The following is a 25,828-nucleotide window of genomic DNA, read 5'->3' as shown; positions in this document are numbered from 1 at the left end:
TTTACCTGTCAGGCTATGGTGTTTCACACTAAGTCCCAGCACTTGGGAGGCAAAGGCAGGCAGATCTCTTGAGTTTGAGGCCAGCCTGGTCTATGGAGTGAGTTCCAGGCCAGCCAAAGAAATCTTGTCTTGAAAAACCAAACCTAACCAAACCAAACCAAAGTAGCACATGTACTTAACTTGTGCAAGGCCCTGATTCAATCCCCAGGCATACAGAGATAAAGCAAAGCAATAAATAGAGGGAGAGGAGAAGGAGAAGAAAAGGTGTAAAAAGGGGGCTGGTGAGATGGCTCAGTGGGTAAGAGCACCCGACTGCTCTTCCAAAGGTCCGAAGTTCAAATCCCAGCAACCACATGGTGGCTCACAACCACCCGTAATGAGATCTGATGCCCTCTTCTGGTGCGTCCGAAGACAGACAGCTACAGTATTACTTACATATAATAAATAAATAAATCTTTAAAAAAAAAAAGAAAAGGTGTAAAAGGTTGCTAAGCAAAGCTGTGTTCAGGACCTCAGGCTTCTCTAGTTCTCATTTTGGTCCTGATTTGCATCTGTGCCTCATGCTGCTGCTCCTGTACTTCAGCTTCCGGGAGCTGCAAGGAGCCCTTGGGAACATTTTCGGTGTAGTACAACCAGTTTCATCCTATCCTGAGTTCCTTACAAAAGAGTGAGACCCAGGCTTTGTTTAGTGCATTTGGCTTTGATAATTACTGGGGTTCCCCCTAATCTACTTTCCTAACTGCTGGCCTGGCTGCCTGCCCTGTGGTGCTCCCCAAACAGCTGCTGTTTCTCCTGGCCGTGTGCTCATGGTTCAGCTCCTCTCTCCTCTTCCTCATTCTCTCTGTCTTGGCTCTTCTGCCACGCACAAGCAGGTAACTAAAGAGCCTGCCTATGTCTCTTCCCTCTGCTCATTGGTTGTAGCCATTTTTATTCAACCAGTATCTTTAAATTAAAGAACAAGATTTCCACAACTAAAGATGGCAAGCAGGAGAAATCACTCATAAGTAGACCTTCTGGTACACATTTCATCATTACAATGCATAGCAGCAGACAAAACCTCAACAAAATGGTGCTTTTAGGAAACAATGGAGAAACTGACTTGGCTGGCATCTGAAAGGCGGATGAGTCAGGAGGGTGAGTCTGAGGAAGAGAACTCCCAGGAGGAGAACTCTGAGCCAGAAGAAGAGGAGGAAGAAGAGGCAGAAGGAATGGAAACCTTGCAAAAAGAGGATGAAGTGAACGATGAAGCAGTTGGAGATGCTGCTGAGAAACCCCCTTCTACCTTGGCCTCACCTCAGACTGCTCCAGAAATAGAGACCAGCATAGCCCCCGCAGGTAAGTGCAGCAGCTCTCCAGGCTGCATTGCCCAGAGACAGAGTGCAGAGTGGGCTTTGTCTCCAGGAGCTTCTCTTCCTTCCCCAGACAGAGGAGAGCCGCCCCTCTGCAGAGCGTTAAATGCTCATCAACACCTGATTTACACTAGGTTGTCCTGTGTTTATCCGTGGTTCTTGCCTCTTGTGTGCTAGAGGCTAAGAGCTGTTTGGCCTTCATGTTCCTCCTTCAGCTTCTCTTCTGTCATTTGAGGTAGCTCAGGTGGTATTCTTCTGTTAGGCCACCTCTCCCCTCCCCAGCCTTGGCCTCCTTTCTCAGCTGCAGAGCTCGTGGTCAGCTTGCGTCCCGGGGACTGTTGAAGGGCGTGTGGTGCACTGGGCAGTACTGGTGCTGTCGTGGAGGCTGGCTCTGCTGCTGACCTAGCTGTTCTTCCCTAGCTGTGCCGTGATATTAGTCGGAGTGCACGGGGTGCCTTTACGCTGGATGGCAGTTTCAGGGATTGAGAAAGAATCTTTTTCACTACTCCAAGGGGAGAGCATCAAAGCTGCTGGAAAGGGACGGAGCAGTCATCGGGCTCGAAACAAACGGGGGAGTCGGGCTCGGGCCAGCAAGGACACCTCCAAGCTGCTGTTGCTGTATGATGAGGACATTCTCGACCGGGACCCACTCAGGGAGCAGAAGGACCTGGCGTTCGCACAGGCTTATCTCACCAGGGTAGGCAACTGCTGCCATTCCTGTCATTCTGAGCATTTGTAGCTGCTGCTTTGGGGGAAGATGCTTTAGACATGATGGGGGGCGGGGGGGGGGGGCGGTGGCTTAGCACCAGAGTTCTTGTCCAGCATGGGCAAGGCTGGGTCAGCCCCAGAACAACCAAAAACTAAGTCTTTTCTCTAGGTGCACAATAGACTTTGTGTCTGCCACTGCGTTCTCTAACAGCCAGCAGGAGATGTGTGGCTTGGTCATCGGTCCCCCTACCCTCACTCATCTCATCTCTCTTTCACCCAGAGATTAAGATACTGCCTCCCTCAATGGCAAGTTGTGACTTCCCAGATTGGGCTGACACAGGACCTTTACTGAGCATTCAGGGTGTGCAGGCTGGGAGAGCTGGGCTCGGGAGCGCTCTTTGGTCTTGTGTGTCTAGGCACACTGTGCAGCTTCCTCCTTAGTTAACTCAGCAGAGGGAGGCCCTCCGAGGGGTAGGCATGACTTTTTCTTGTCTGTTATCATTTTAGTAACATTCTAAGTTTGTGTATTCTGTACCTTGGTATTTCGTGTCTTAGAATTCATATCCACATGCCTTTTACCTGGTTGATGCAGTGCTGAAGTCAGAACCTATGAAAATCAATCCCTAGTTTTTAAAGGTTTAAAGGCTGTCCAGTTGCCCCTCAGAGGAAAGGAGTTGTGCCTTGCTGTTTGTTCTGTGTGGTGTTACTCCTTGGGTCGGAGGAGTGCCTCTGAAGGGAGCTCTCGGAGCCGTGTGAGCACAGCTGCCTTCTGTGCCCTTGCTGGTTAGGATTGCAGGCCCACAGAAGGATGCTGACCAGTGCAAGTATTCCTTGTAGGTACGAGAAGCTCTCCAGCACACCCCTGGCAAATACGAAGATTTCCTTCAGATCATCTATGAATTTGAGTCAAGTACCCAAATGCACAACGCTGTGGATCTCTTCAAAAGCTTGCAAACCCTTCTCCAAGACTGGCCTCAGCTCTTGAAGGACTTTGCTGCTTTCCTGCTGCCTGAGCAAGCCCTGTCGTGTGGGCTCGTAAGTCCACTTTGACGGGCAAAGACTTTACAGCTGACTCCGGGGCAGAGGCAGAGGGGCTCAAATGCAGTCAATCAAGACAGTTCCAGATTTCCCGTTTGTTTACAGGGTTTTATCTGTAGTACAAGTGGAGATCTTGATAAGTCACACTCTGCCCTCCCTCCTCACTGGTGAAAAGTACATTTAAAAATTTTTCTTAGCCGGGCGTGGTGGCGCACGCCTTTAATCCCAGCACTCGGGAGGCAGAGGCAGGCGGATTTCTGAGTTCGAGGCCAGCCTGGTCTACAAAGTGAGTTCCAGGACAGCCAAGGCTACACAGAGAAACCCTGCCTCGAAAAAACCAAAAAAAAAAATTTTTTTTCTTAAATACATGGACTTTCTAGGTAGCCTCTAATGGCCTGGAGCTCATTGTTTAGGCGAGGCTGCACGGAGATCCTCCTGCCTCTGCCCCTCAAGTGCTGGTATTAAAGGCGTGTGCCGTCATACGCCATCTCCTTTATACTAAGCAATTGTTTAGTGTCAGACAAATCTTGAGGCTTACAATAGCAGTTAAAAGGATATTAATTTCTCTGCCCTCAAAAGAGTTTTCAGTCTCAAAAAAGTCTGTAACATAAGATTATAAAAATAGTCAAGTATATAGTACATTATCTTTTATGATGATAATTATTCATAGAAAACTAGAACAAGATAAGATAAGCAAGAGACTAGAGAATTGTAAATGAGCAAGAAGATGGTGTGTGTGTATGTGTATGTCTGTATGTAGTGTCTATGTGTGGTCTGTGTTGGTGTGTGTATGTGTGTGTCTGTGTGTGTGCTTGTGTGTGTATGTGTCTGTGTGTATACATGCTTATAATTTCAGCACTCGGGAAGCTGAGCCAGAATGATTGCTGCTGATTCATGGCCAGCCTAGGTCTGATGCCTGTTCAGAATTCTGGATTCTGTGGTCCATAGTGAAAGCCTGTCTTCAAAAAGAAAAAGAGTTGGAGACTAAGAGTTGAAATGGGAGGAAACACATGTTGTGCGTGGTGACTCCTAAGTACTATCCCTGTGCTTGGGAGGCAGAGGGAGGAAGACACAGAGAGTGAGAAGGGGGCTGGGGGGAATGAATATGAATATGCAATATCATTTCTAGGCTAGTCTTCTTCTTCTGATAGGTGGAAAAAGAAACAGGAATAAAGAGTAACCTCATCATTTTGACAGATTGGTGCTCATTTGATGGTGGCTTAACTATACATTTAATGTCCATCTTCCTTCTGGCATTACTATTGAGGATCAAATGAGCTTATATGTAGAAGTAATTTGTACACTGACGTTCCACTTAAGTTTAAATATCTTATTTTATAATCCATAAAATAAAATAATGAAGAACTTTAGATATATATATATATATCTTATTTGTTTTATTTGAGATAATTCTCATGTGAACCCCATGCTGGCCTTGACCTTAGAATCCTTCTGTCTCAGCCTCCTACTAATGAGAGAGATACATATCTAGTAAATCTTTCACATAACCATTTCTTGGGTTTTAAATTGACACCTGTCATGAGCAGTGCCTCTGACCCATTGCTCTTAGCTCTTCTCAGAGCCTTCCTGTCCGGCTTAGCTGTGTAGTGACTCCTTTCTTGTCTTCCTTCCGCTCTGATAGTTTGAGGAGCAGCAGGCTTTTGAGAAAAGCCGGAAGTTCCTCCGGCAGCTGGAGATCTGCTTTGCTGAGAACCCCTCCCACCACCAGAAGATCATCAAGGTTCTCCAGGGCTGTGCAGACTGCGTTCCTCAGGACATCGCCGAGGTGCTCCCCGTCCCGCTTCCCGGCAGCTTGTTCCTTCCCGCTAGCTTTATTGATTCTATGTGCATGCGTGTGTTATGTGCACATCTTTGTGCATCAGATGCATGCCTCGTGCCTGTAGAAGTTAGAAGAGGGCATTGTATTTCTTGGAACTAGAGTTACAGATGGTCGTGAACTGCCGTGTACTGGGAACCTAACCTGGGCCCTCAAGTGCTCTTGTCTCCAGCACCCATGTCCTGCCTCCTAAATGTTACTTCTGTGCCTGCCTAATGCGTTCCATATCATTTCCCTCTGGATTACCATAAACTAAGGAAATGCAGAAAGCAAGTGTGTTTTTTGACTTAGCTACTATAGTATAGTATGAAGCACAGGGACAATCCAGAGCCTGACTGCCACTCATCAGTGCTCTAGGAGAGACGTTGAAGAAAGTGGGTGCTGAAGGGTTTGCTTATGCAGGGGACCAGTCAGGCAGGAGTGAAAAGTACTGTCTTTGGGAATTGTATTTGTGACTAATATTCTCCCTCCCTCCCTAACTCCCACTGCTGTAGGCAAGCAAGCAGGGAAAAGTTTGACAATTCTTATTTATCAAAGATAGGATCCATGGGCCGATGAGATGGCTTACCTGGTAAACTTGATAGCTGCCTGATGACTTAAATTAAACCCCTGAGACCTGAATGAGTTTGTGCTAATTAATTACTTTCCATGGCACACAGTGGCCTGTGCGCACTCACTGCCTGAGTTTGCTCCCTGGAATCCACATGGTAGAAGGGGAGAACTGACTCCTAGAAGTTGTTGCCCTTTGAGCTCCACAGGTGTGCTGCGGTGTGTACACACACACACACACACACACACACACACTTAATTTAAAAATAAAATAATTTAAAAATCAAAAAAGTTAGCCTCTGTCAAAGGCAGAATGTGGGCTTCATGGAGACTGGTTTAGCGCAGTCTAGGGATGTTCAGCTGATGTCTTCTTAGCCTTCACAACTTTCCCCAGCTCAAGACACAGATGTGGCAGCTCCTCAGAGGCCACGACCACCTGCAGGATGAGTTCTCCATCTTTTTTGATCATCTGCGCCCAGCAGCTAGCAGGATGGGTGACTTTGAAGAGATCAATTGGACTGAAGAGAAAGAGTATGAGGTATAGGTTGCCAAGGGGAAGACTGCCTGGGGCAGGGGTTGGGTCCCCAAGTCTACTCACTGCCACCAACTCTCATTTAGTTTGATGGCTTTGAAGAAGTGATACTCCCTGATGTGGAAGAGGAAGAAGAGCCTGCCAAGGTGTCCACAGCCTCCAAGAGCAAGAGGCGAAAAGAGATTGGGGTTCAGCATCAAGATAAGGTATGCATGCTTTGGGGGAAATTGCTGCTTCTTTCACGCTGTGAATTCTACTTTGTACATATCAGTGGTATGTATAGGATAGCTCCAAGTCTTAAGGTTGGAGATGCTTATGGGGCACAAACCACAGGTAAGGCTGCTGTGGAGGGTCCCAGAGTAGTTGGGAGGAGGACCCATCAAGCCTCATTAGAAGGAGTCACAGCCAGGCATGATGGCATTCCTACACCTCGAGGCTGAGGCAGGCATATTGTGCTGCGTCAAAGGTAGCTTAGCCTACATAGTGAAACCCTACCTCAAGAAAGAAAGGGAACAAATACAAGACAATCAAACAAAATACCCCTAGGTATTTCATGCTTTTATCCTAGCTCAGAGCTGCCATGTTTCTTACCTTTGGGTTTTTTTTTAACTTTTTCCCCTGGAAAAAATAATGATAATTTACAACTGGCAAATGTAGCAGTTGTATTATATGTGACAGCATTGTATAGGTTATTAATTAGTTCATGAAATTGTCATATCAATACTGCAGCGGGTTTTACTTATGTAACTGAAGTGCATAGACAAGCTAATGCCAGAGTGAGACCCTTCAGCTGTCGGTGTTGGGACACTGATGTATGACTTATTTCTAGTTGGAGAGGCTGCTCATACTTAGGACCAGGAAAGCCTTGGGCTAAGATGGATCAGAGCCTGGTGACAAGAGGTTGAAATCAGGTCCCTATGCTCAGACCTCCATACATACGGTAGTGTGCATGTATGCACATATGTGTATGTAGTAGATGTAGTAATCTTAGAGAACAGTGTGTTTCTGTGTAGGAAAATGTCAGTGTGAATGTAGGTGCGCACAGAGACCGGAAGAGGCGGTTTGTGTGCCTCTTACTTTGCGGACTCCTAAACTTAATTTCTCTGCAAGATCAGTACGTAATTGCTTTTGCTACCGAGCCATCCCTTCAGTTTCCCCAAACTAATTTATTTCTAAAGATTTGTTGTTGTTGTTGTTGTTGTTGTAGTAAGTAGAGCTAAACTGGTCCTGGAATTTACTATATGGACCAGTTTAGCCTCTGAGATTAGCTGTCTGTCTTCCTGGTGCTGCAATTAGAGGTGTGGGCGACTCTGGGGAGTGTTTGTTGTTTTACGATCGTGTATGTTGTGTGTATGGGGAATGCATGGACGCCATGGAACATTTTTGGTGGTAGAAGACAGCTGGTGTTGATTTTCTCCTGCCATTTGGGTCCCAGGGACTCAACTCCGGCTCTCAAGCCTCACTCACGACAGGTGCCTTACCCACTGAGCCATCTCACTGGCCTAAGATGTTGTCTATCTACTGTTTGCCTGTCTTTTTTTTTTTTTTTTTTTTTGGTGTGTGGGGGGTTTGTTTTGTTTGATACATTGTTTCTCTGTGTAGCCCTAGCTGTCCTGGAACTCAGAAATCTGCCAACTTTTGCCTTCCCAGTGTGGGGATCCAAGGAAAATCCCTCCACGCCTAATCAGAAGTCTTTAAATCTGTGGGTTTTCTTTTGTTTGCTTTTAAATTTAATTTATATGCTTACATGTTTGTCTGCATGTACATCTGTGTACCAACCATATTGTGCCTGGTGCCCATAGACGTCAGAAGAGGCTATCAGAGAGCCACCATGTGGGTACTGGGAATCAAACCTGGATGCTCTGAAAGAGCAGCCACTCTCTTAACTGCCAAGCTGTTTCTCTAGCTAGCCTCTTAAAAAAAAAACAACTATTCATTCATTTTATGTATATGAGTACACTGTAGCTGTCTTGAAGGCATCAGATCCCTTTACAGATGGTTGTGAGCCACCATGTGGGTCCTGGGAATTGAACCCAGGACCTCTGGAAGAACCGGCAGCACTCTTAACCGCTGAGCCATCTCTCCAGCCCTCTAGCTAGCTTCTCTAGCCTCGTAAAGCCACATTTCTTTAGTGTCTCTCTGCAAAGCTTTTGAGTAAATAAATGGCCTTGAGAACTTGTGCATCGAGTTAATAACGGTTTTCGGGTTTTGGCTTTATTGAGTAGTCACTGTACAAAGTCATTTCTAAGAGTTTAGAGAATACACCGGGAGTCAGAAAGTCTGTGACCTGGATCTACTCTGGAGTTCCCCAGTGCATTTCTTTTTTAAAATCTGTTTGACTTAAGTTTGTCCTGGGCCTATGGCATGCCTCTTTCTTTGGATCATTGTAGGCTCTTCAGGGATTCCTAAGGGACTGTGACCAGTGTCCCCTCAGTGTAAGGTGGTACATTCTCAAGGAGGAGTGGGAGGCCTGTCAACTCAGTTGTTTCTCTCACTTCTGAAAGGAGTGGGCGGCTAATGAAGCCGGGGTTTGTTGTAGGACACCGAATGGCCTGAAGCAGCCAAGGACTGTTCCTGTTCCTGCCATGAGGGAGGTCCCGAATCTAAGCTGAAGAAGAGCAAAAGGAGAAACTGTCACTGCAGCAGCAAGGTGAGAAAGGCGCTTGGTGTGGGGACTGCCCAGGCCTCACTGCCACTGTGCAGACGCTGGGGCTTTGTTGGCTTTGTTGGCTTTGTTGGCATGGGGCTTGGGGCCTCACATCCTCCTCCCTCTGCTCTGCGAGCTGGGAGTGAAGATGTGTGCCAACACTCCTGATAGGTGCTGTTTTGCTACTACAGGTTGGTGTCTCTTTGAATTTATAAAGTGATCATATACATCAGATTATATGCAGTACACACATGTGCACATACATAAAATAAATGGACCCTTCTACAAAATCTAAAATGGAGCCAGATGCCTGGCCTGTAAACTCCACATGAGAAGGAGGTGAAAGCAGGAAGATCAGAAGTTCTAGGTCATGCTCAGCTACATCATAAGTGTGAGGGCAGCCTGGGATGGTAACACCCTCTCTCAAAGCCAAAGGACATGGGTAGACTTTTCCTTTTGTTGTCATGGTTTGTCTTGTTGTTTGGTCTTGAGACAGTGACTTGTTACATAACCCAGCTTGACCCCAAACTCACCATCCTTCTGTCTGTATGTTTTGAGTTTTAGGACTTTGGACATAAATCCCACACTCAATTTTATGTGTAGCTGAGATCAAACTCAGGGCTCCTTTTATGGTAGGCAAGCACTCCACCGATTGAGCTACATCTTCAGCTTTAGATTTTTTTTTCCCTTTTTTTCTGAGTTGATTTAAAATTTTTAAGATAAAGCCTCATGTAGCCCTTGCTGTATTGACCATGTAGTCAGCCTAGGACTCCTGCCTCCACTACTTAAGTACTGGGATTACAGTTGGGTTTCTCTGTATATCCTTGACTGTCCAGGAATTTACTCTCTAGACCAGGCTAGTGTCTAACTCACAGAGATCCACCTGCTTCTGCCTCCCAGGTCCTGGAATTAAAGGTACGCTCCCCAACTTCCTGTCTGCATTTTCCTTTTTAAACAGTCTATGACCTACGGCCATACCACCCTGAATGCGCTTGATCTTGTCTGGTCTTGGAAGCTAAGCAGGTCGAGGCCTGGTTAGTACTTGAATGGGAGACCACCTGGGAATACTGGGTGCTGTAGGCTTTTTTTTTTTAAAGGAAAAATAAAACCAGTCTTTGATTTGAATATGGTGTTCACATCTTGGGAGACAGAGACCAGGGGCTGGGAAACAAACACTGTATAGCATGGAGCAAACATAAAGCCCCTGTCTCAGAACACTAGTGGTTGGAGGGATAGCTCAGCAGTTAAGAATACTGGCTGGCCTTCCAAGGGCCGTTGCTTCTTTTCTCTGCACCTACACGGCAGCTCACAACTGTCTATAACTCCAGTTCCAGGGGATCCAGTCCTTTCCTCTGGACTCAGCACCATAGGCACATGGTGCACAGACATTCATGCAGGCATGAATATGCATAAAATGAATATGCATAGCCATGATATGCATAAAATGAATAAAACGAATGCTTCTAGAAATGGAGAGTAAAGCTGTAGTTAAAGTATCTCCTCATAGACTTGTGATTGTCTGGGGACGTCCTCTAGGAAGTCTGTGCTTCTGTGGGACATCAGTGTAGGTAGCCCTACAGTTGTCTCCTTCGCTTTCCCTTTCTTTTCATCAAATAAGCCTGTGAGCAAGACGGAGTAAAGACAACTTTGGATCTTCCCAGTGAGCGGATGCGTATCACAAATAGAGTCCTCATTGGAAAAGCACGCTGGCTGACTTGCTGAGGGTATCACAAATAGAGTCCTCATTAGAAAAGCACGCTGGCTGACTTGCTGAGCACCAGCAGAGGCCTTGCCTTGGGGAGGCCTGAGACATAGGAAGGTCAGAGCATTTTTAACCTAGAGTCACCCTTGCAGGTCTGTGACAGCAAACCCTACAAGAGCAAGGAGCCCCCTGAGTTGGTGGGCAGCGGCCCCCTCCACGAGGCCAGTACTGTGCCTGGCAGTAAGGAAGCAGGGCAAGGCAAGGACTTGTTAGAAGAGGAAATCCAGGAGGAGCAAGAGAACATGGAGGTGACCCAGAGTAAGACTGGCAGGACCACGCGAAAGGGAGAGGCCCCCGCTCCAGGTGAGTGACTGACCGCGCTACGGCTGCTGCTCCTGCCTTTGCTTTTCCCCACACTGCAGCAAGCTATGTCAGCTGCTGTAACAGCTTTGCAATGGTGGGCGTGCCATGCTGTCGTGGACAGACTATGAGACTCCCTTTCCCACTCCCGTCTCTCACACGCATGGTCTACACAGTGAGTTCCAGACTAGCCAGAGCTACATAGTGGGACCCTGTCTCAAAAATAACAATAAAACAGATTCCTAAAGTCTTTCCCTAGGCTTGTGTAATCAATATTCTACCAACCCTGGCCTCCTTTGAGTGGCTCCATTCTCTCGAGCAGCCTCTCTACTGGAACTACATTGTTGTAGCTCCCCAGGGCTGTGTTTCCCAGTGCATACCCTGATCTCATATTCCTTCTAAGCAGGGTCGACAGTAGGGAGTACTTTGCTGTGCCCTGCAGAAGTGACTCCCATGGAGCTGCTGTTGGAGGGCCCAGCGCTCTGCTCAGCAGAGACTCCTCGGCTTCCTCCTCAGACTGGAGCTGTAGTCTGCTCTGTCAGGAGAAACCAGGCTGGGCCTGAAGTTGTCTCCTGCCTCAGCACCTCCTCCTTACCTCCTGAAGAGGGTGCTGCTAACTCAGAGGCTGTTGCAGCCCACCGAGAAGCATCAGAAACTGAGAGGCTGCCAGGAACTGTGGAGCGCCCTGCTCCCCTCCCAAGTCCTGTTTCCGTGACGACCAGAGACATGGGGAGCAGACACATTTGTGGGAACGCAGGCAGTCAGCATTGGCTCATTGAGAGCAGAGCTGAGGCAGAGGCAGCCCATGTGGCGGCCCCTATCTGTGAAAAGTCATCAGGAGCCAGGGCCTCAGAGGCTGCTCCCAAAACTGCCAGAGAGGTCCTGGCTGAAGACAGTGGGACACAAGGCATGGGCCCAGAAGGGGTGCTACCAAAAGCCTCAGAAGCCACCGTTTGTGCCAACAACAGCAAGGTCAGCTCCACTGGGGAGAAGGTGGTGCTTTGGACAAGGTAGGTATAGATGGGTTGTATTTGCAGAATTTAATACAGATCGAAAAAGCTTGGAGCTAACCATCCTGCCTGGATTACAGGGAAGCAGACCGAGTGATTCTCACCATGTGCCAGGAGCAGGGAGCACAGCCTCACACCTTCAGTGTCATTTCTCAGCAGTTGGGAAATAAGACCCCTGTTGAGGTAAGGTGGGAGGGGCAGGTGATGATGGGAACAGAGGTGAGAGGATGGGACCAGCTGGGGTCACAGTCACAATCAAGGCAGCAACTTTAAAGAGTGGTCTGAAAAAGGCTTGACCTGCCTGGGGTAGGGTTTCTTTGGAGGGGTTTCTTTGGAGACAGCATTTTCACTGTGTCTGGAAAGCCTAGAACAATGTAGAGCAGGTGGTCTCGACTTGAACTCAGAGATCCATCTGGCTCAGCCTCCTGATTGCTGGAATTAAAGGTACACACATACTGTGTGTGTGTGTGCGCATGCGTGTGCGCGGTTCTCTTTCCTATACATAAGACGCAACCCTGCCCCCCGCCCCGCCCCGTCCCCGTCCCCGTCCGCCTGCCTGCCTGCCCACCCACTGTAAGAGCATGGCCCTCTTCCTGTCCTAGGTTTCCCACCGCTTCCGAGAGCTCATGCAGCTCTTCCACACGGCCTGCGAGGCCAGCTCTGAGGACGAGGACGATGCTACCAGCACCAGCAACGCAGACCAGCTCTCTGACCACGGGGACCTGCTGTCAGAAGAGGAGCTAGACGAGTGACATCTGCCAGGACCCACCCTACAGCCATCAGCACTGGAGATGGAGCGCACCTCACTCGTGGAGACCTTGAGGACGGAGCAAGTATGGAGATGGCTCTAAAGCTCGTCTCTCAGGGGCGTTGGTGAAGACCCTACAAGCCCAATCTGTACATAGCACTGAGGGAGCTCGGGGCTTGCCTAGGAGTCTGGTGGTCTCAGTGTTTTTAAATGTACAAATGCGTATGTCAAGTAACAGGTCCCTACACACTGGGTTCCTGCACGGCAGCTTTTATTATAAATTATCTCCCACTACCCTCCCCTGGACTTCAGTTCGAGAGACTGTCACCCTCCTGGTAACACTGGGCCAAGCTGTGTAACTCCTGCAGCATCTCTTCCATGTCATCTTGCTCCACGCCAGCGTCCATGAAGCTAGCCCAGCGCCGGAGGTCAAGTCTGCTGAGCTCTTCAGCCAAGTCTCCCAGGGTCCGGTGCAAGGATGAAGTTGAACGCAAGGCTCCAAACACAGGGATGCTCTGTACTGCTGCAGAGGGAAAGAAGAGGGAGGCTGAGTGGGCTGGGGTCTGCTCTGGGACGTGTAGACCTGACTGGGAGGTACAGCGGTGACGCGTGTGCTGTCCATTCTGTGTGCTCCCCAGGGGCTCGTAGTCAAGCAGAGGAACACTGAACTGTGAACTTGGTTTTCTTTGCACTTTTAATCCAGGAAGAGAAAGAGTAAAACTGTTCCTATGTAGCTCAAATGTTCGCTTTCTTCATGTCCTACCTGTGCCCTTGGGGGGACTGTCCACGGCCAGCCCTTTCTGACTGAAGCTTGAGAAGAAGTGTGGATATGGAGGAGCCACTTTGCAGGGAGTCAGCAGCAGATGTGACGAACTGCAGACAGAGAGGTGATGAGCAGGGGGCCAGGGCTGCAGGGGCCTGGGGAAGGGCAGGTGTATATGGACTGACCTCAAGACTCTAGGGTGCTGCTGCTGTAAGTACTGGGCCAAGACTTCTTCTCCAGAGGCGCATGCATGGAGAGCAGAGGGCAGAGGTGTCCCTGGGTTGAGTTTACTGCAAGGACAAAACCGCATTTACCTTTGGCTGCACGAATATAAGCTAAGATTCATACATTCTTGGGCCATCAAGTAAACTGGTCCAGAGCTTTCTAGGTAAGGCGTCCATGGTAGCAGAAAATGGGTGTCAGAAGGCATGCTAGGGAAACAGACATGCCCAGTACTTACAGGGGCCTGGAAGACCCAGCAGTCTTTACCTGGTGTGGCTAGCTCTGTCTATGCCTCTGAGCACCACAGACTGGGCAAAGCACCGATGTCCAGCAGAATCTCCGCATGCAGACAGGGAGGTCCATGGGGTGGCTTCTCCAAGCTGCGTCAGGATGTCAGGAAGGGACTGGCCTCGAACCAGTGGGAAGGGGATGATTGCTTCTGCTGTCACCACCTAAACACCGGGAGGGCGCAGGTTACAAAGGGTTTTCTGAGCTTTGGGTCAGCCCCTCACACAGCTCCTTACCTTTTTCCCAGAGAAACTCAGCACATCAGCCAAGTGAGCCATGGTAACCATTGAGGAGCGCAGGCGATAGGGAACAGTCACCGTGTCCAGAGCTGTCGCCAGGATGGCGCTACAGTGGAAGGGCAGAGTGGCCTGTCAAGTGGGACAGGAGGGGAACACTGCATCTTCTGGGTGTGGAAAATAGGTGGAGGCAGAACATGAAGGACAGACATCCAGGGAAGGAAATCAGACTGTCCTTAAACAGGACAAACGTGAGCCGCTAAGGGGCCAAGTTCAAGCTGGAAAACCTCTTTGCTGTTATGAAGGGCTCCCCAGCATGTGCTAGGCAACACACAGCCACATGGAGTCAGGGGCGAGGGAACAGACAGAGCCACAGAAAACACAGGACAGATGCCACAGATGCCACAGATGCTGAGCTTGAGCCTTACATCATAATGTAGGGAAGGGAAGTTGACAGGCGGCTTGGGTCGCAGGCCCAGGTTCCCTCCAAGGGATAAGGGACAGACGAAGGAGCTGTATCCAGTCAGGTGCACCAGGCCAAATGCTGTGTTTAAGAGACGATAGATGTTTTTCTGAGGCTCCTGGTAATAGAAATGGGAGTGGCTTGCATCAGGCAACTTGCACAGTGGGATCCTCTTTTCCCAACAACTGCTGCTTGCTCTTTCAGCTTCCACTCACCCCAAGACTGTAGGGGCCCGGGAGCAGGCCCCAGGTTAGGACTCCCCGCCCTGCATACTCGTCTTGTAGTAGCTCTGCAGTTTTAGCACCTACTCCAGAGAAGCCATCATGGAGGTCACACAGGAGCTGGAAGCCCTGGAGACAGATGAAGACCAAAAGAAGGGGGGGGGGGGGACTTTAGGACGAGGAGGCTTTGTACTCCAACATCATCCACCTTGCCACACAGTTACCTGCAAGTAGTCACATTCTTCCACATAGAAGTGCAGCCTGTCCTCCAGCTCTTCCAAGTACCTGGGTTCCTTCAGGACACTCTCCCCTTGGCCAAAAGCCTCTAGCCGGCCTGTCTCACTGCCAAAAATCACCATGATAAAAGACTCAGCCCTGCATTCAACTCCTCAGTCTGCTGTTCTGGAGGGCAGGTGAGATGGACCCCAGCCTTATCCAGTGTTGGGGGGACCTAAGCTTTGCCTCACAGCCGCCGCAGTCCCCATACCCATCATGGTTGTACTTCTGGATCACACAGATGCTCCGTGGATGGAGATGGACTCTGAGGAAGTCTGACCAGACTTTGATGTTGTTCTCTGTGGGGATAAGGGATTTTGGAATCTGTAGCAGGGATGACTAGTGGGAGGACACAGCTGATGCGATGAACCATCGCCCAAGATGCTTCTCTGTCCAGTGTCCAGCATCAAGGGCTATCTCACCTTTGCCATTTTGGATATTCTGGATCAGTTTGGCCCTCCAGGCACCGTCACTACTCCGCACTCCCTGGGAGGGGTGAGAAGATTTTAGTTCCAGGTTGTTTTTGTCCGCCATGGGCTTATCTTTACTTCTGTGTATATGTGTGTATCTGTGTAAGTTTACGTACACCATGTGCATGAGGTACCCAAAGCCAGAAGAGGGTATTAGAACCCCAGGAACTGAAGTTACAGCTGTGAGCTGCCTGATATGGACACTGGGAACTCAATTCAGAGTTCTGGAAGAACAGGCCTGACTTTTTTTTTTTTCGAGACAGGGTTTCTCTGTGTAGCCCTGGCCGTCCTGGAACTCACTTTGTATACCAGGCCGGTCTAGAACTCAGAAATCCGCCTGCCTCTGCCTCCCAAGTGCTAGGATTAAAGGCGTGCACCACCACCGCCCAGCCAGGCCCGACTCTTAACTTCTGAGCCAGTTTTTGGGTTCCCGCCAGTTCAGAGACAACGGTGCTTTTTGCAAAAAATACTCCTCTCCGGCATTTACAGTGAGTAGAAACCCTTTGCTCTGCATCCGAGAGCTACTGTGCTTGTAGCAGGTTTAAAGGTTTGGGACAGAGCCCCATCCATCATCATCACCTCTGCACTCAGAAGGTCCTGGAGGTTTGGGTTCTTTGGGTGGGCTTCTTCTCTGTGTGTGGTGAGCTTCCCCTGCCTGAAAGAGTAGAGATTAAGCAGAGAAAGCATCCCTCTGCAGAGCTCTCCAGCCGTCTATGTACACACAGTGGGCCATGCTCACAGGAGTGATACTTACCACGCTACTGCAGCCTCTAGCTGTCGGTCTCTGTAGAGGTTACCTTCTTCTTTTAGGGTATTCAGACTACCTGCCCAGAAATGAAAGGCAAGGTCAAACCGAGGGGGGTCATGTGATCAAGACTAAACTGATCACCTGTCAGGGAACATGGTGTGGCAGTTCCTCTCGACCAAGATGAGGTCTCCCTTTGTAGCCCTGAGTGGTTTACAATACAGACAAATTGGTTTTGAACTCAGAGCTTCTACCTGCCTTTGCTGGGATTAAGGGCGTGCCCAACTACACATGGCGCTTAGATATACATTAGATGGGACAGGGAATATGGAATCCATCCTTCTGTCAAAAGCTGTGGTCCAGCCGGGCATGGTGGCGCACGCCTTTAATCCCAGCACTAGGGAGGCAAAGGCAGACGGATTTCTGAGTTCGAGGCCAGCCAGGGCTACCCAGAGAAACCCTGTCTCGAAAACAAACAAACAAAAAACCGAAACAAAACAAGCTGTGGTCCGCCTGTAGGTGTGAGTGCAAGCAGCTTTAACATTATACTGACAATTCCAGAGCCAGATCCTGAAGTAAACTTGCCTTTTCGGCATCCTCGGGGGTTATGCCCAATCCGGTATCTGAAGTGAACTGATGCTAGGGCCCTCTCACGCCACACGGGAAAACTTGGCTGAGCTCGCCATCGCCTCACCTTTCAGATCCATGAGGATGAGTCGAGGCGTATAGGTTTCCTGGCCATGCAGTGTCCGGCCTGTTCTGTACAAGACGTCGGGGCACAGCTCGCCTGGCGACTCTTCGTCCTCGGCCGTGCGTCCCAGCGCAGCATCCTGCAGGGTTCACAGGGCTGAGCGGAGGGGGAAGGAGGGGCAGGGCCGGTACTGTCTGCGGGGAGCGCCGGGCTGCCGCTAAGGGCCTGACCTGCTGGTTCCACCAGTGCGCCCCCACGAAACCCGCGAAATGTCCCAACTGCAGCGTGAGCACCTCGCGGGCCCCGCCCGCCATACCGCCGCTGCTCTGGGGCACTCCACCGCCGCCGCGGGCCCGTCAGCCGGAGGGGCGGCTCCCGCGCCCGATTGGTTCGCGAGCACGTGCTTTCCCGTTGGCCTCCCGATTCGTTGGTGTCCGAGGCCGCAGCTCACGCCCGCCTCTTCCTCTTCTGGAACGTCGGAAGCTGCTGCGATCGGCCGTGGTCACGCCGTTCCTGCTGCGCCTCAGAGTGTAGCGGGTCTGGCCAAGGTCATGGAAGGTCCTCTCACCTGCTTCTGTCTCTCTTCGCGCAGATGCCTCTCTCTCTCCTGTAGCTAATAATTCACGCGAGGGGATAAAAAAACCCGACGGGGAACTCGACTCTTCTGGACCCTCCCACTCACTTCCTTTTCCCATCTTTAATGTCCCAGCCCTGCTAAACCAGTGGTTCTGTTAGGTTCTGGGAAAGATTGTAGTCCCTTTCTCGCGTGTTTATGTAGTTTGATTGTACTTCAGTGCTGTTTTCATTTGTTCTTTGGTTTGGTTCGTTATTTGTTTTGTTGTTGTTTTGTTTTTTGAGATGGAGTCTCAGTATGTAGCTCCTGGCTGGCCTGAAATGGCTGTGTAAAGCAGGCTGACTTCAAACTCAAAAGAAATCAGACCTCCACTTCCCGAGTGCTGGAATCAGTGCTCTTAACCTCTGAGCCATCTCTCCAGCCTCCCCCCCCCCCCCCCGTTTATTTCTTATGTGAGTACACTGTCCCTCTCTTCAGACACACCAGAAGAGGGCATACATGTGTTACAGATGGTTGTGAGCCACCATGTGGTTACTGGGAGCTAAGCAGCAAGTGCAAGCAAAACTGGAGAGTCGACAGCCATGATAGGTGTGAGAGAGGCTGTGGTTGACAGAGGGCAAATCTTTACTCAATATAGTGTGGGCAGAGTGATGTACTCAGCCCCCAACAAGCTGTCCAGCCCAGTGATCCCTCTGGCTCTGAACAGTGACATATTCAAGGTGTACAGGCCATTTCCCGACTGGACCTCCTTGATAGGCCTCCATGCTCCTTGCTTCTCCTGGACGCCCTGTTGGTCAGTTGCCTGTGCTATGGCAGTGAACCACATTGATGACTGTGGGCTGTCCTGCCAACCTGTGGGTGGAGGTCCTTGGCATGTGCTGATGTGGGAGACACAAAGTGGACATCTTTTGGTTTGTGCTGTTGCCAGGAAACCATGTGGAAACCTGGGATCCACGTCCCCGCTGACTGTAAAGATCAAGGAAGCTGCTCTTGTGGTGTTCCTGACGACTACACACACAGAGTTGGGAAAGAGGATCATAGAAGGCTTCTGTAACATCCTCAGCCTCCTTAAAAAAAGTAACAGCCTAAAAAAGGAAGTCATCAAAGAAGAGAGAGAGAGGAAAAAAAACAGCTGATGGCTTTTGGCGGTGGGGCAGTGCAGATGGAGAGACTCAGGCCTTTGATGCTCCATTGAGTATATGAACAACACAAAATGGGCTTTTATCCCCTTTGTGGGATGGGGTGGGGGTCGAACATGGGAGGACTGGAAGGTGGGAGAGATCATGATGTGAGATTCCCAAATAATCAATACATGAAAATACTATCTGGGTGGTGGTAGTGCACACCTTTAATCACAGCACTTGGGAGGCAGAGAGAGGCAGGTGAGTTTTGAGGCCAGCCTGGTCTACGGAGTGAGCTCCAGGATAGCTAGCTAGGGCTAAACTGAGAAAATCTGTCTCAAGGAACAAAGAAAGAAACAAACAAAATCAATGAAATATTACATTAAAACAAACTGAAACAGCCTTTCCCCTGTAGGGCATGAGTGGGAGGCGCAAGATGCCTGGTGTGACTATAAAAGATGTCAACCAGTTTCAGGGATCAAAAAGTTTTTCATCCTTCCTCAAAATGTCTGGGAAAGTCAAAGTCAGGTCCCTAGGATGCATCCCAGCACTGTGGGATACTTTTTCACTGACAGCCCTTGCAGTTGTGGGAGTTGGTCTTGAATCAGATATGAGTGATCTCTTGTTGAACCGACAGGATAACATCATGGTGGGTGTTCAGGTTCTCACAGGGAATTCTTTACATAAAGCGTCAAACCTCCAAGACAAGGAAGAAACTACCTAGCAGTCAACAGCTGCCTGCCGAGTACGAGGTGCTCACAATGCCCTGACAGTTTAGCATCATTGTCCCACCAGGCAAGGTGAAACAAGAGAAGCCAAGGGCTAGTGCATGAGAAATGTGGAAATGGGATCTGGATTCTCACTGGGCATGGCACCTCTATCTACCCTAAGCACCTCGGTGGAGGTGGGGGTTGTTTAAGATGATCCTGCCAGCACACTAAGTTCTGCTCAGTCTGGGCTACGTGAGGTTTGGTTTCAGAAAAGAAGGCAAACCCACGGCAGCAGCCTGGGTGTGGTAGCTTCCTGGGGCCAGTGAGATGGTGGTGGCATTTGCCATGTAACCTACAAGCCTGACAATGAACACAGAAGGAGAGGGCTCAGTTACACAATTGTCCTGACCTCTGGATGTGTGCAAACAACGATACAAAAGTAAAAAGGATTAACTCTGATTTGAGTGACTGTGTCTTCACTTCTGTTAGGCGTGTACACAGATACCCTTCTGTCTGCAGTAGTGCCAATGCACTCTACATCATGGGCGCTCTCGTGGCATGGACGACGTGGCAAGGGGCTGGCCACACCATCCTGCCAGAACTCAGCTGGAGCTTCACCGATGTTCCACGAAATCAAAGTACAAACAGGAATTGAGAAGAGTTACCTGTCTATTAGGAATTCGGCTGTAAATCTTGGTCTCCTAAACAGACTTAAATCCAGAAGACAGAAGTAGTAATTTCTGTAGAAATGAGTTTCTTCAGATGCCAGCAAACAGAACACCAGAGAAACTGAGTCTGGCCAGTGTGAGAACCTTTCTTGTTGCAAATCCAATACAGCACTCAGGAGCAGATCTCTTTAATGTAAAAACCCGAACAGAAAACTGGTGTTAGCTGTAGGACAACAACATCCTATCGTTTCAAGTCCATCAGTGAGGTCAGGGTGCTTAGCTTGGAACCTTGGGACTTCCTCATGTGCAGTAGCTGAAGGAAACCTGTCTTCCCAGCATGCGGCCCCTGCTGTCCTTGCTTACAGCGAGGCGCAGAGCCGCTCCAGCTGCTCGGGGTTGCAGTTACTCAGGAACCTCAGCTCCTTCCTTCCTTCTTCTGTTGAAGCTGAAATGGAGCCAAACACGACCATGTCAGAAGCTTCCCTGTCCAGACAAGAGACCCCTGAACCAATCCCAACTGAGCACCTTTGGCTCACCACACTGCTGCTGCGCTCACTGAACAAAGCCGGAGCTCTGCATATGCTAGGTAGGGACTTCACACCCAACTATTATCTGTGCCAAGGTCTCAGGCAGCCCAGAGTCAACTGGGAGCATAGGCAGTCATTACTGGCTCTTCTTGTTCAAGAGATAGAGCACTTTACTTTGTCTATATCTTTTCTACATTCTGGGGAACAGCCAGAATGTTTGCAATGCAAGCCATCAAATCTGGCATTAAGAGTTAAGAGCTTCCAGAGCCCGGTGTGGCAGTACATGCTGAGCACAGGAGCCTCAGATAGAGGACTTGGGGGGGAGGGGAGGGGGAGATAAGCATGGGTACACAGCAAGATACTGCCTTAAAAAAACAAAAAACAAAAAAACAAAAAAACAAAGAAAAAGGAAAAGAGTTACTACTTGCTGAGCATGAGAGCAAAGACAGCGAGGACCTGGTCTGGTGCCAGCCACTTGCACAGTATCGACTCCTCTGCGTGGCTCAGCAGTCTTTCATAGGAGCACACTGTGGCTGGAGTTAGCTCAGCGGCTAAAACAGCACTTGTTGCAAAGGACCCACATCCAGCACCCACACGGCGGCTTACCACCTCCTCAAACACCTGGGCACGTGGTTCACACACACATGAAGGAAAGAATTAAAAAAATAAAAAATAAAAAAAGAGTAGAGCACAGACAATCCTTGTTTCTGGCCAGGGCTCATGCTGCCAAAAAATAATAAAGAAAGCAGCCCACCGGGCAAGTGCACGCATCAGTGAGGATAGCAGCAGCGCAGAGCTGCAGAAACTACCCAGCAGCTGGGTTGGAATGCTTCCTTCTGTAGCACCAACACTAGCCATCTTCCAACCACATCTGTATATTCTCTTATTGTATGGATCACTGCTGAGGGAAAGTGAGCGTCTCTCCCGGTCTGAGTCAGCAGTGCCCGCTGTAAATCATGCACTGAGTGTGTGTCTCGGTCCACAGCTGGTGGGTCTATTTTGGGAGGCTCTGAGAACTTGTAGGTTTTGGGCTCTGCAAAAGGAGCAGGTTCCTATGGGAGTGTCCTTAGGGGCTATACCTTCTCCAGGCCTCTCCTTGTCTCTCTGCCTCTGCCTACTGCCTATAAGGATGTGAACACCCTCTGCTCCTGGTGCCAAAATGTATCACTTTCTTACAAGTCCAGAAACATGAACTCAAGAGGCCATGAATGACTTTTCTAGATCTGTGAGCCCAAGAAAGCTACAGGCACCAGGTCACAGTGATACCTGGTGCAGGGACTCAGCAGATGATGCTGAGGGCAGCCTGGCAGGCGGATGGTGACATGACTGACCTTTCTCATGTTGAAGCCAGTTGTTCTCTAAGTAGTACTGGAAGGAACTTTCAAACTCCTTTGGATTATAGTTGGGAATGAGGATGGGAAGAAAGGGCTCTAGGGCACTAAATCCTTCCTGGAGACAAAAAGGATAAGGGATGCAGTGTTGGTTGAGAAGGAGATCAACAGAGACTGACTGCTTTGAGGATGGGTCCTTTTCTTTACTCTGCTCTACAATCACTCGGTTTCGCACTCAGTGCCCTGCTCTTAGCTTCTGCCTCACCTAGGACTGTATACACAGTGCCTAGTGAGTGCTTACATTGCCACAAACATGTTATTTAACAAGGAGATAATGAGCGTAGGGGGCCTGGGCATTGCCACAGAAACCACCAATTCAGGACAAGTCTGGGATATATAGTGAGTGCCTGTCTCAAAACAAAAACAAAATAAGCCAACTAAAAACATAAAATAGGGCTGGAGAGATGGCTCAGCAGTTAAGAGTATTGACTGCTCTTCCAGAGGTCCTGAGTTCAATTCCCAGGAACCACATGGTGGCTCACAACCATCTGTAATGGGGTCTGATGCCCTCTTTTGTGTTTAAAGAAAGCAATGGCACACATGAAGGCAAGAATTAAAAAAATAAAAAATAAAAAAATCTTAAATCTTAAAACAAAACCATTAAATAATGACAAGGCAAAAAGCAGCATGAGTCTTACCCTCACTAATTAAGAATCTAAAGCCAGCAGGGTGTGCGAACCCTAGAGCCTGGAAGGCCAAGGGGGATCGCTGTGAGTTTTTTTTGAGGCCTGCCTGATTTACATAGGGAGTTCCACGCCAGCCAGAGATACACAGTGAGCCTGGTTCAGAGTTTACACATTCATACTGTGGCTGGGGAGTCAGCTCCACGACCGGTCTAGCATGCACAGGACTGGGGTTTAGCTGCCAAAAATTTCCAAAGCCCCAAACAAATCTACCACTTAGCAAAGAAAGAATAGTATCGGAGAGAAAACAAATGTTTCTATTCATGTTACTATTGATGAAACTTTCAAAAAATGGGAAAGCTGACATTTCTAGAAATGAGGTGAAAAGTATATAGGATATGGAATTCTGTGAAATTATGACAAAATAAAAAAGATTCCGGGGGCTGGAGAGATGGCTCAGCGGTTAAGAGCACTGACCGCTCTTCCAAAGATCCTGAGTTCAAATCCCAGCAACCACATGTTGGTTCACAGCCATCTGTAATGGGATCTGATGCCCTCTTCTGGTGCATCTGAAGACAGCTACAGTGTACTTACATATAAATCTTTAAAAAAAAAGAAAAAAAAAAAGAAAGAAAAGCAAAAAGATTCCACACAATTCCTGCACATTGTACCTTGATCTCCACTCACATGTCAAGGCATGTGAACCCCGAGACATTAAAGAAGAAAGAGACAGTCCCTTAGCTCTGTGTCCTCGGCCTACCTAACACTGTGACCCTGCACTACAGTTCCTCAGGTTGTGCTGACGCCAAACAAAAAACTGTTTGGTTGCCACTTCATAACTGTTGTTTTGCTGCTGTTAGGAATCATAGTGTAAACATCTGACATGCAGGACATCTGACAGGTGACCCTCCCTCTACCCAGGCTGAGAACCGCCTGTAGACAGAACGGTTCCTCTAAGGGAAGCAGGCTTCTCCAGGCTGTGACCTTTCCCAGCAGCTCATGCGGCAAATAGGCTGTTCTGGACTTAAAGAGAGACCCGGTTTGGCTCAAGCTCAACACGATTGCACCTCCATGCTGAAAAAAAAAGAAAAAAGTGGAACTTTAAAAGATGAAAGTAAGAGACATGGTACATAATCATCTGTAGACTGTCTCACAACACTGTGGCTGAGCAAAAATAACTGGCAAAAAAAAAAAAAAATCAGTCATTAGTTCTAGATCTGCCTCTGAGAATTAATAGACTTATAGGTCTTACAAGTTTATAAGCAAGGTCTTATAGCTTCTATTTGCAATGTTGTCTGCGATTCCTGCACTCCTAGTACTTAAACAATTGAATGAAGCAGAGGAGTTCAGATCCGAGGCAGCGTGAGCTCTAAGCCAGCCTGAGCCAGAGTGAGCCCATCATATCTTGCTTGTGTGTGCCTTAAATCTCCACACCCAGGAGGCAGACCTCTATGAGCTCCAGGACAGCCATGACTACACGGTGAGAGCGCGCCACAAAAATTAGTATCTTAGACAACCAAACAAACAGCAGAGAGACAAAGACAGACAGGGAGACAGACAGACAAACAGACACACACACATACTACTGCAAAAGCTCTGTTGGTAAAGAGCTTTCTGCTGGGCCGCTCTGTCCAAGTGTAAATGATTCTTAAGACAAACGAACAGTAAGGACGCACATAGTTCCTGCAAGTCCTGAGCACCAAGGCACTCACCCAGTCATTTTTCACCATTTTCCTTAGATTGTGGACAAGGGAGAGTTCCTCTGGGGCAATCTACATGTTGTCAACAAGAGAGTGAAGAGGTTAGGACTTGTCTTGGCTGCTTACTTAAGAAAACTGACTTGACAATGATTTTTAAAAAGTTTTTTTAACTGCTATAACCATAGCACATGAACATACTTCCTCTGGAATAAGAGAGGGAGGGAGGAAGGAGAGGAAGAAGCAGAGAGGAGGAGGGAGGTCAACTGTACCAAGTGCACCCTCAACATTTCTGAGCCCTGGAGACCACAGCTTCCCTTCCAAATCACAGCACTTAGAAGCAGGAGGGAAGCAGAGAGCCTGGCGTGTCCTCTGTCCTCCTCTTTCTCACAGGTTCCTTTGCCTTGCATGGTGGCGCAGGCAGCATCGTGTGCTGCGTAGTTTTTGTCAACTTGACACAGCCAGGAGTGTTTGGGGAAGAGTGAACGTTAGGAAGTGCTGCCGTCTGGATCAGTGTTGATGGGGTAGGGGGAGCATCCCACAAGGACAAGAAAACCAACTGAACAGGGGAGGGGGAGCAAGTCACTCAGCATCACTCCTCCAGGTCCTCTGCTTCAGTTGAGTTCCCACCCTACCTTCCTTCAGTGGGCTGTGTGATGTAGATCTGTCCCTTTCCTTTATAAGTCACTTTGGCTCATGGTGTTTTACCACAGCAACGGAAAGCCAACTAAGACACGTCACTTTCTTGTCTGAAGCTAGTTCATTGTGTCTCTCTTCCCTGCTTCCGCAGTGCTGGAGATGGAGCCTGGGCTCTCATACACTACACATGCACGCACCACATGTGGTACTTACAACCAGCTGCACTGCTGGCTTTACAATTCAGTCTTCTATTGCTGTTGTTAAAGATTTATTTACTTTTATGTGTATGAGTGTTTTTCCTGGATGCATGCATGTGCCCATGGCAGAGACCCTGGAAGTAGAGTGATACATGGTTGTGAACTGTCCACTGGCTGCTAGGAACTGTCCCTGGGTCCCCAGCCAGAGCAGCCATTGCTCTTAACCAGTCACCTATGGTTCCATCTCCATATAATTCAAAACCTTCCCTGGGTCCCTCAGAAGAGAGCCTCAGATCTTATCCAGAAGAAAGTCAGAGGAAACAATTCTACATTCCTACCAAGGTTCTATCTTCTCTTTTCAGTGTGGTCCTTCCCCAGAGGGCATTGACTCCATCCACAGCCACCAGGAGGTGAAAGAGCCCTAGGGCACTCTGAGTCTTCAGCTCCTTCAGCACAACCCCAACAGCGTCAGTGGCGTTCCTCACTCGGGTTAGGCCCTGTGGGGAGAGGCAGGACTGTACTGCTGCCTGCTCTGGCTAGGACATGGTGTAACTGGTGTTTTGGTGTTTCTTGTACCTGTTCAACAACTTCTCCCAGAGGACTGCCTTTCTCAGTGCTTTCTCTCTTATTCCAAACATACTTCTCTTGAACTTTTATCTAAACGGAAAAAACAAAATAAGAAAATAAAACAGGCTGCTGGCTTAGGCCTAAGCCGTTCCAAATCTGGAAGGCACAGGGGTCAGCTGAACCACAGGAGATGCAATGCAGAAATGAAAGACTTTTAACTTCTCCTGGAGCTTTGTGTGTGGGGTGAGGGACAGTTGGG

At 48.9% G+C, this 25,828-nt stretch overlaps 3 protein-coding genes and 1 pseudogene across 15 annotated transcripts in view; 2 read left to right on the top strand and 2 right to left on the bottom strand.

Annotated features, from left to right (window-relative positions):
• Positions 1 to 13,213, top strand: part of Gon4l (gon-4 like) — a 148,973-nt gene extending 135,760 nt beyond the window's left edge. For all 13 annotated transcript variants that reach the window (XM_085835737.1, XM_085835739.1, XM_085835738.1 and 10 more), the window contains 11 exons: positions 1,080 to 1,335; positions 1,862 to 2,046; positions 2,895 to 3,092; positions 4,738 to 4,881; positions 5,876 to 6,019; positions 6,100 to 6,219; positions 8,553 to 8,663; positions 10,515 to 10,725; positions 11,129 to 11,732; positions 11,813 to 11,915; positions 12,335 to 13,213. In XM_085835737.1, coding sequence (XP_085691863.1) covers positions 1,080 to 1,335; positions 1,862 to 2,046; positions 2,895 to 3,092; positions 4,738 to 4,881; positions 5,876 to 6,019; positions 6,100 to 6,219; positions 8,553 to 8,663; positions 10,515 to 10,725; positions 11,129 to 11,732; positions 11,813 to 11,915; positions 12,335 to 12,484 — 2,226 coding nt within the window. In that variant the 3' untranslated portion in view covers positions 12,485 to 13,213. The remainder of the gene's footprint in view (positions 1 to 1,079; positions 1,336 to 1,861; positions 2,047 to 2,894; positions 3,093 to 4,737; positions 4,882 to 5,875; positions 6,020 to 6,099; positions 6,220 to 8,552; positions 8,664 to 10,514; positions 10,726 to 11,128; positions 11,733 to 11,812; positions 11,916 to 12,334) is intronic.
• LOC115030768 (5S ribosomal RNA) lies at positions 9,625 to 9,743 on the top strand (annotated as a pseudogene).
• Positions 12,729 to 17,259, bottom strand: Msto1 (misato mitochondrial distribution and morphology regulator 1). The gene is made up of 14 exons (XM_021157591.3): positions 17,086 to 17,259; positions 16,859 to 16,994; positions 16,174 to 16,243; positions 15,999 to 16,074; positions 15,372 to 15,435; positions 15,161 to 15,248; positions 14,898 to 15,015; positions 14,668 to 14,802; positions 14,418 to 14,570; positions 13,990 to 14,121; positions 13,733 to 13,917; positions 13,429 to 13,533; positions 13,244 to 13,353; positions 12,729 to 13,003 (listed from the first exon to the last, which is right to left on the bottom strand). The coding sequence occupies exons 1-14, from the start codon at positions 17,167 to 17,169 to the stop codon at positions 12,789 to 12,791; spliced, it is 1,671 nt and encodes a 556-aa protein (XP_021013250.1). The 5' UTR covers positions 17,170 to 17,259; the 3' UTR covers positions 12,729 to 12,788.
• A 2,841-nt stretch (positions 17,260 to 20,100) lies between these two features.
• Dap3 (death associated protein 3) overlaps positions 20,101 to 25,828 on the bottom strand; it is a 29,422-nt gene continuing 23,694 nt past the window's right edge. The window contains exons 8-13 of the mRNA XM_021158630.3: positions 25,579 to 25,659; positions 25,341 to 25,499; positions 24,182 to 24,241; positions 23,454 to 23,543; positions 21,787 to 21,904; positions 20,101 to 20,373 (exon numbers count right to left, since the gene is read on the bottom strand). Coding sequence (XP_021014289.1) covers positions 20,288 to 20,373; positions 21,787 to 21,904; positions 23,454 to 23,543; positions 24,182 to 24,241; positions 25,341 to 25,499; positions 25,579 to 25,659 — 594 coding nt within the window. The 3' untranslated portion in view covers positions 20,101 to 20,287. The remainder of the gene's footprint in view (positions 20,374 to 21,786; positions 21,905 to 23,453; positions 23,544 to 24,181; positions 24,242 to 25,340; positions 25,500 to 25,578; positions 25,660 to 25,828) is intronic.

This window comes from Mus caroli, unplaced genomic scaffold, assembly GCF_978045245.1.
Source record: "Mus caroli unplaced genomic scaffold, Mus_caroli_1 scaffold_3, whole genome shotgun sequence".
Classification (NCBI taxonomy): Eukaryota; Metazoa; Chordata; class Mammalia; order Rodentia; family Muridae; genus Mus; species Mus caroli.
Note: the sequence above shows the minus strand (reverse complement) of the source record. Positions and strands in the feature narration are given on the sequence as shown.

What these genes read in the sequence shown, in the direction of transcription:
- Msto1 (XM_021157591.3), bottom strand. Translation starts at nt 17,169, where the DNA reads ATGGCGGGCGGGGCCCGCGAGGTGCTCACGCTGCAGTTGGGACATTTC. An exon ending in CGCACTGGTGGAACCAGCAG is followed by an intron (nt 16,995 to 17,085) that starts GTCAGGCCCTTA and finishes TGAACCCTGCAG; the next exon opens with GATGCTGCGCTGGGACGCAC. An exon ending in AAGAATGTGACTACTTGCAG is followed by an intron (nt 14,803 to 14,897) that starts GTAACTGTGTGG and finishes ATCTGTCTCCAG; the next exon opens with GGCTTCCAGCTCCTGTGTGA.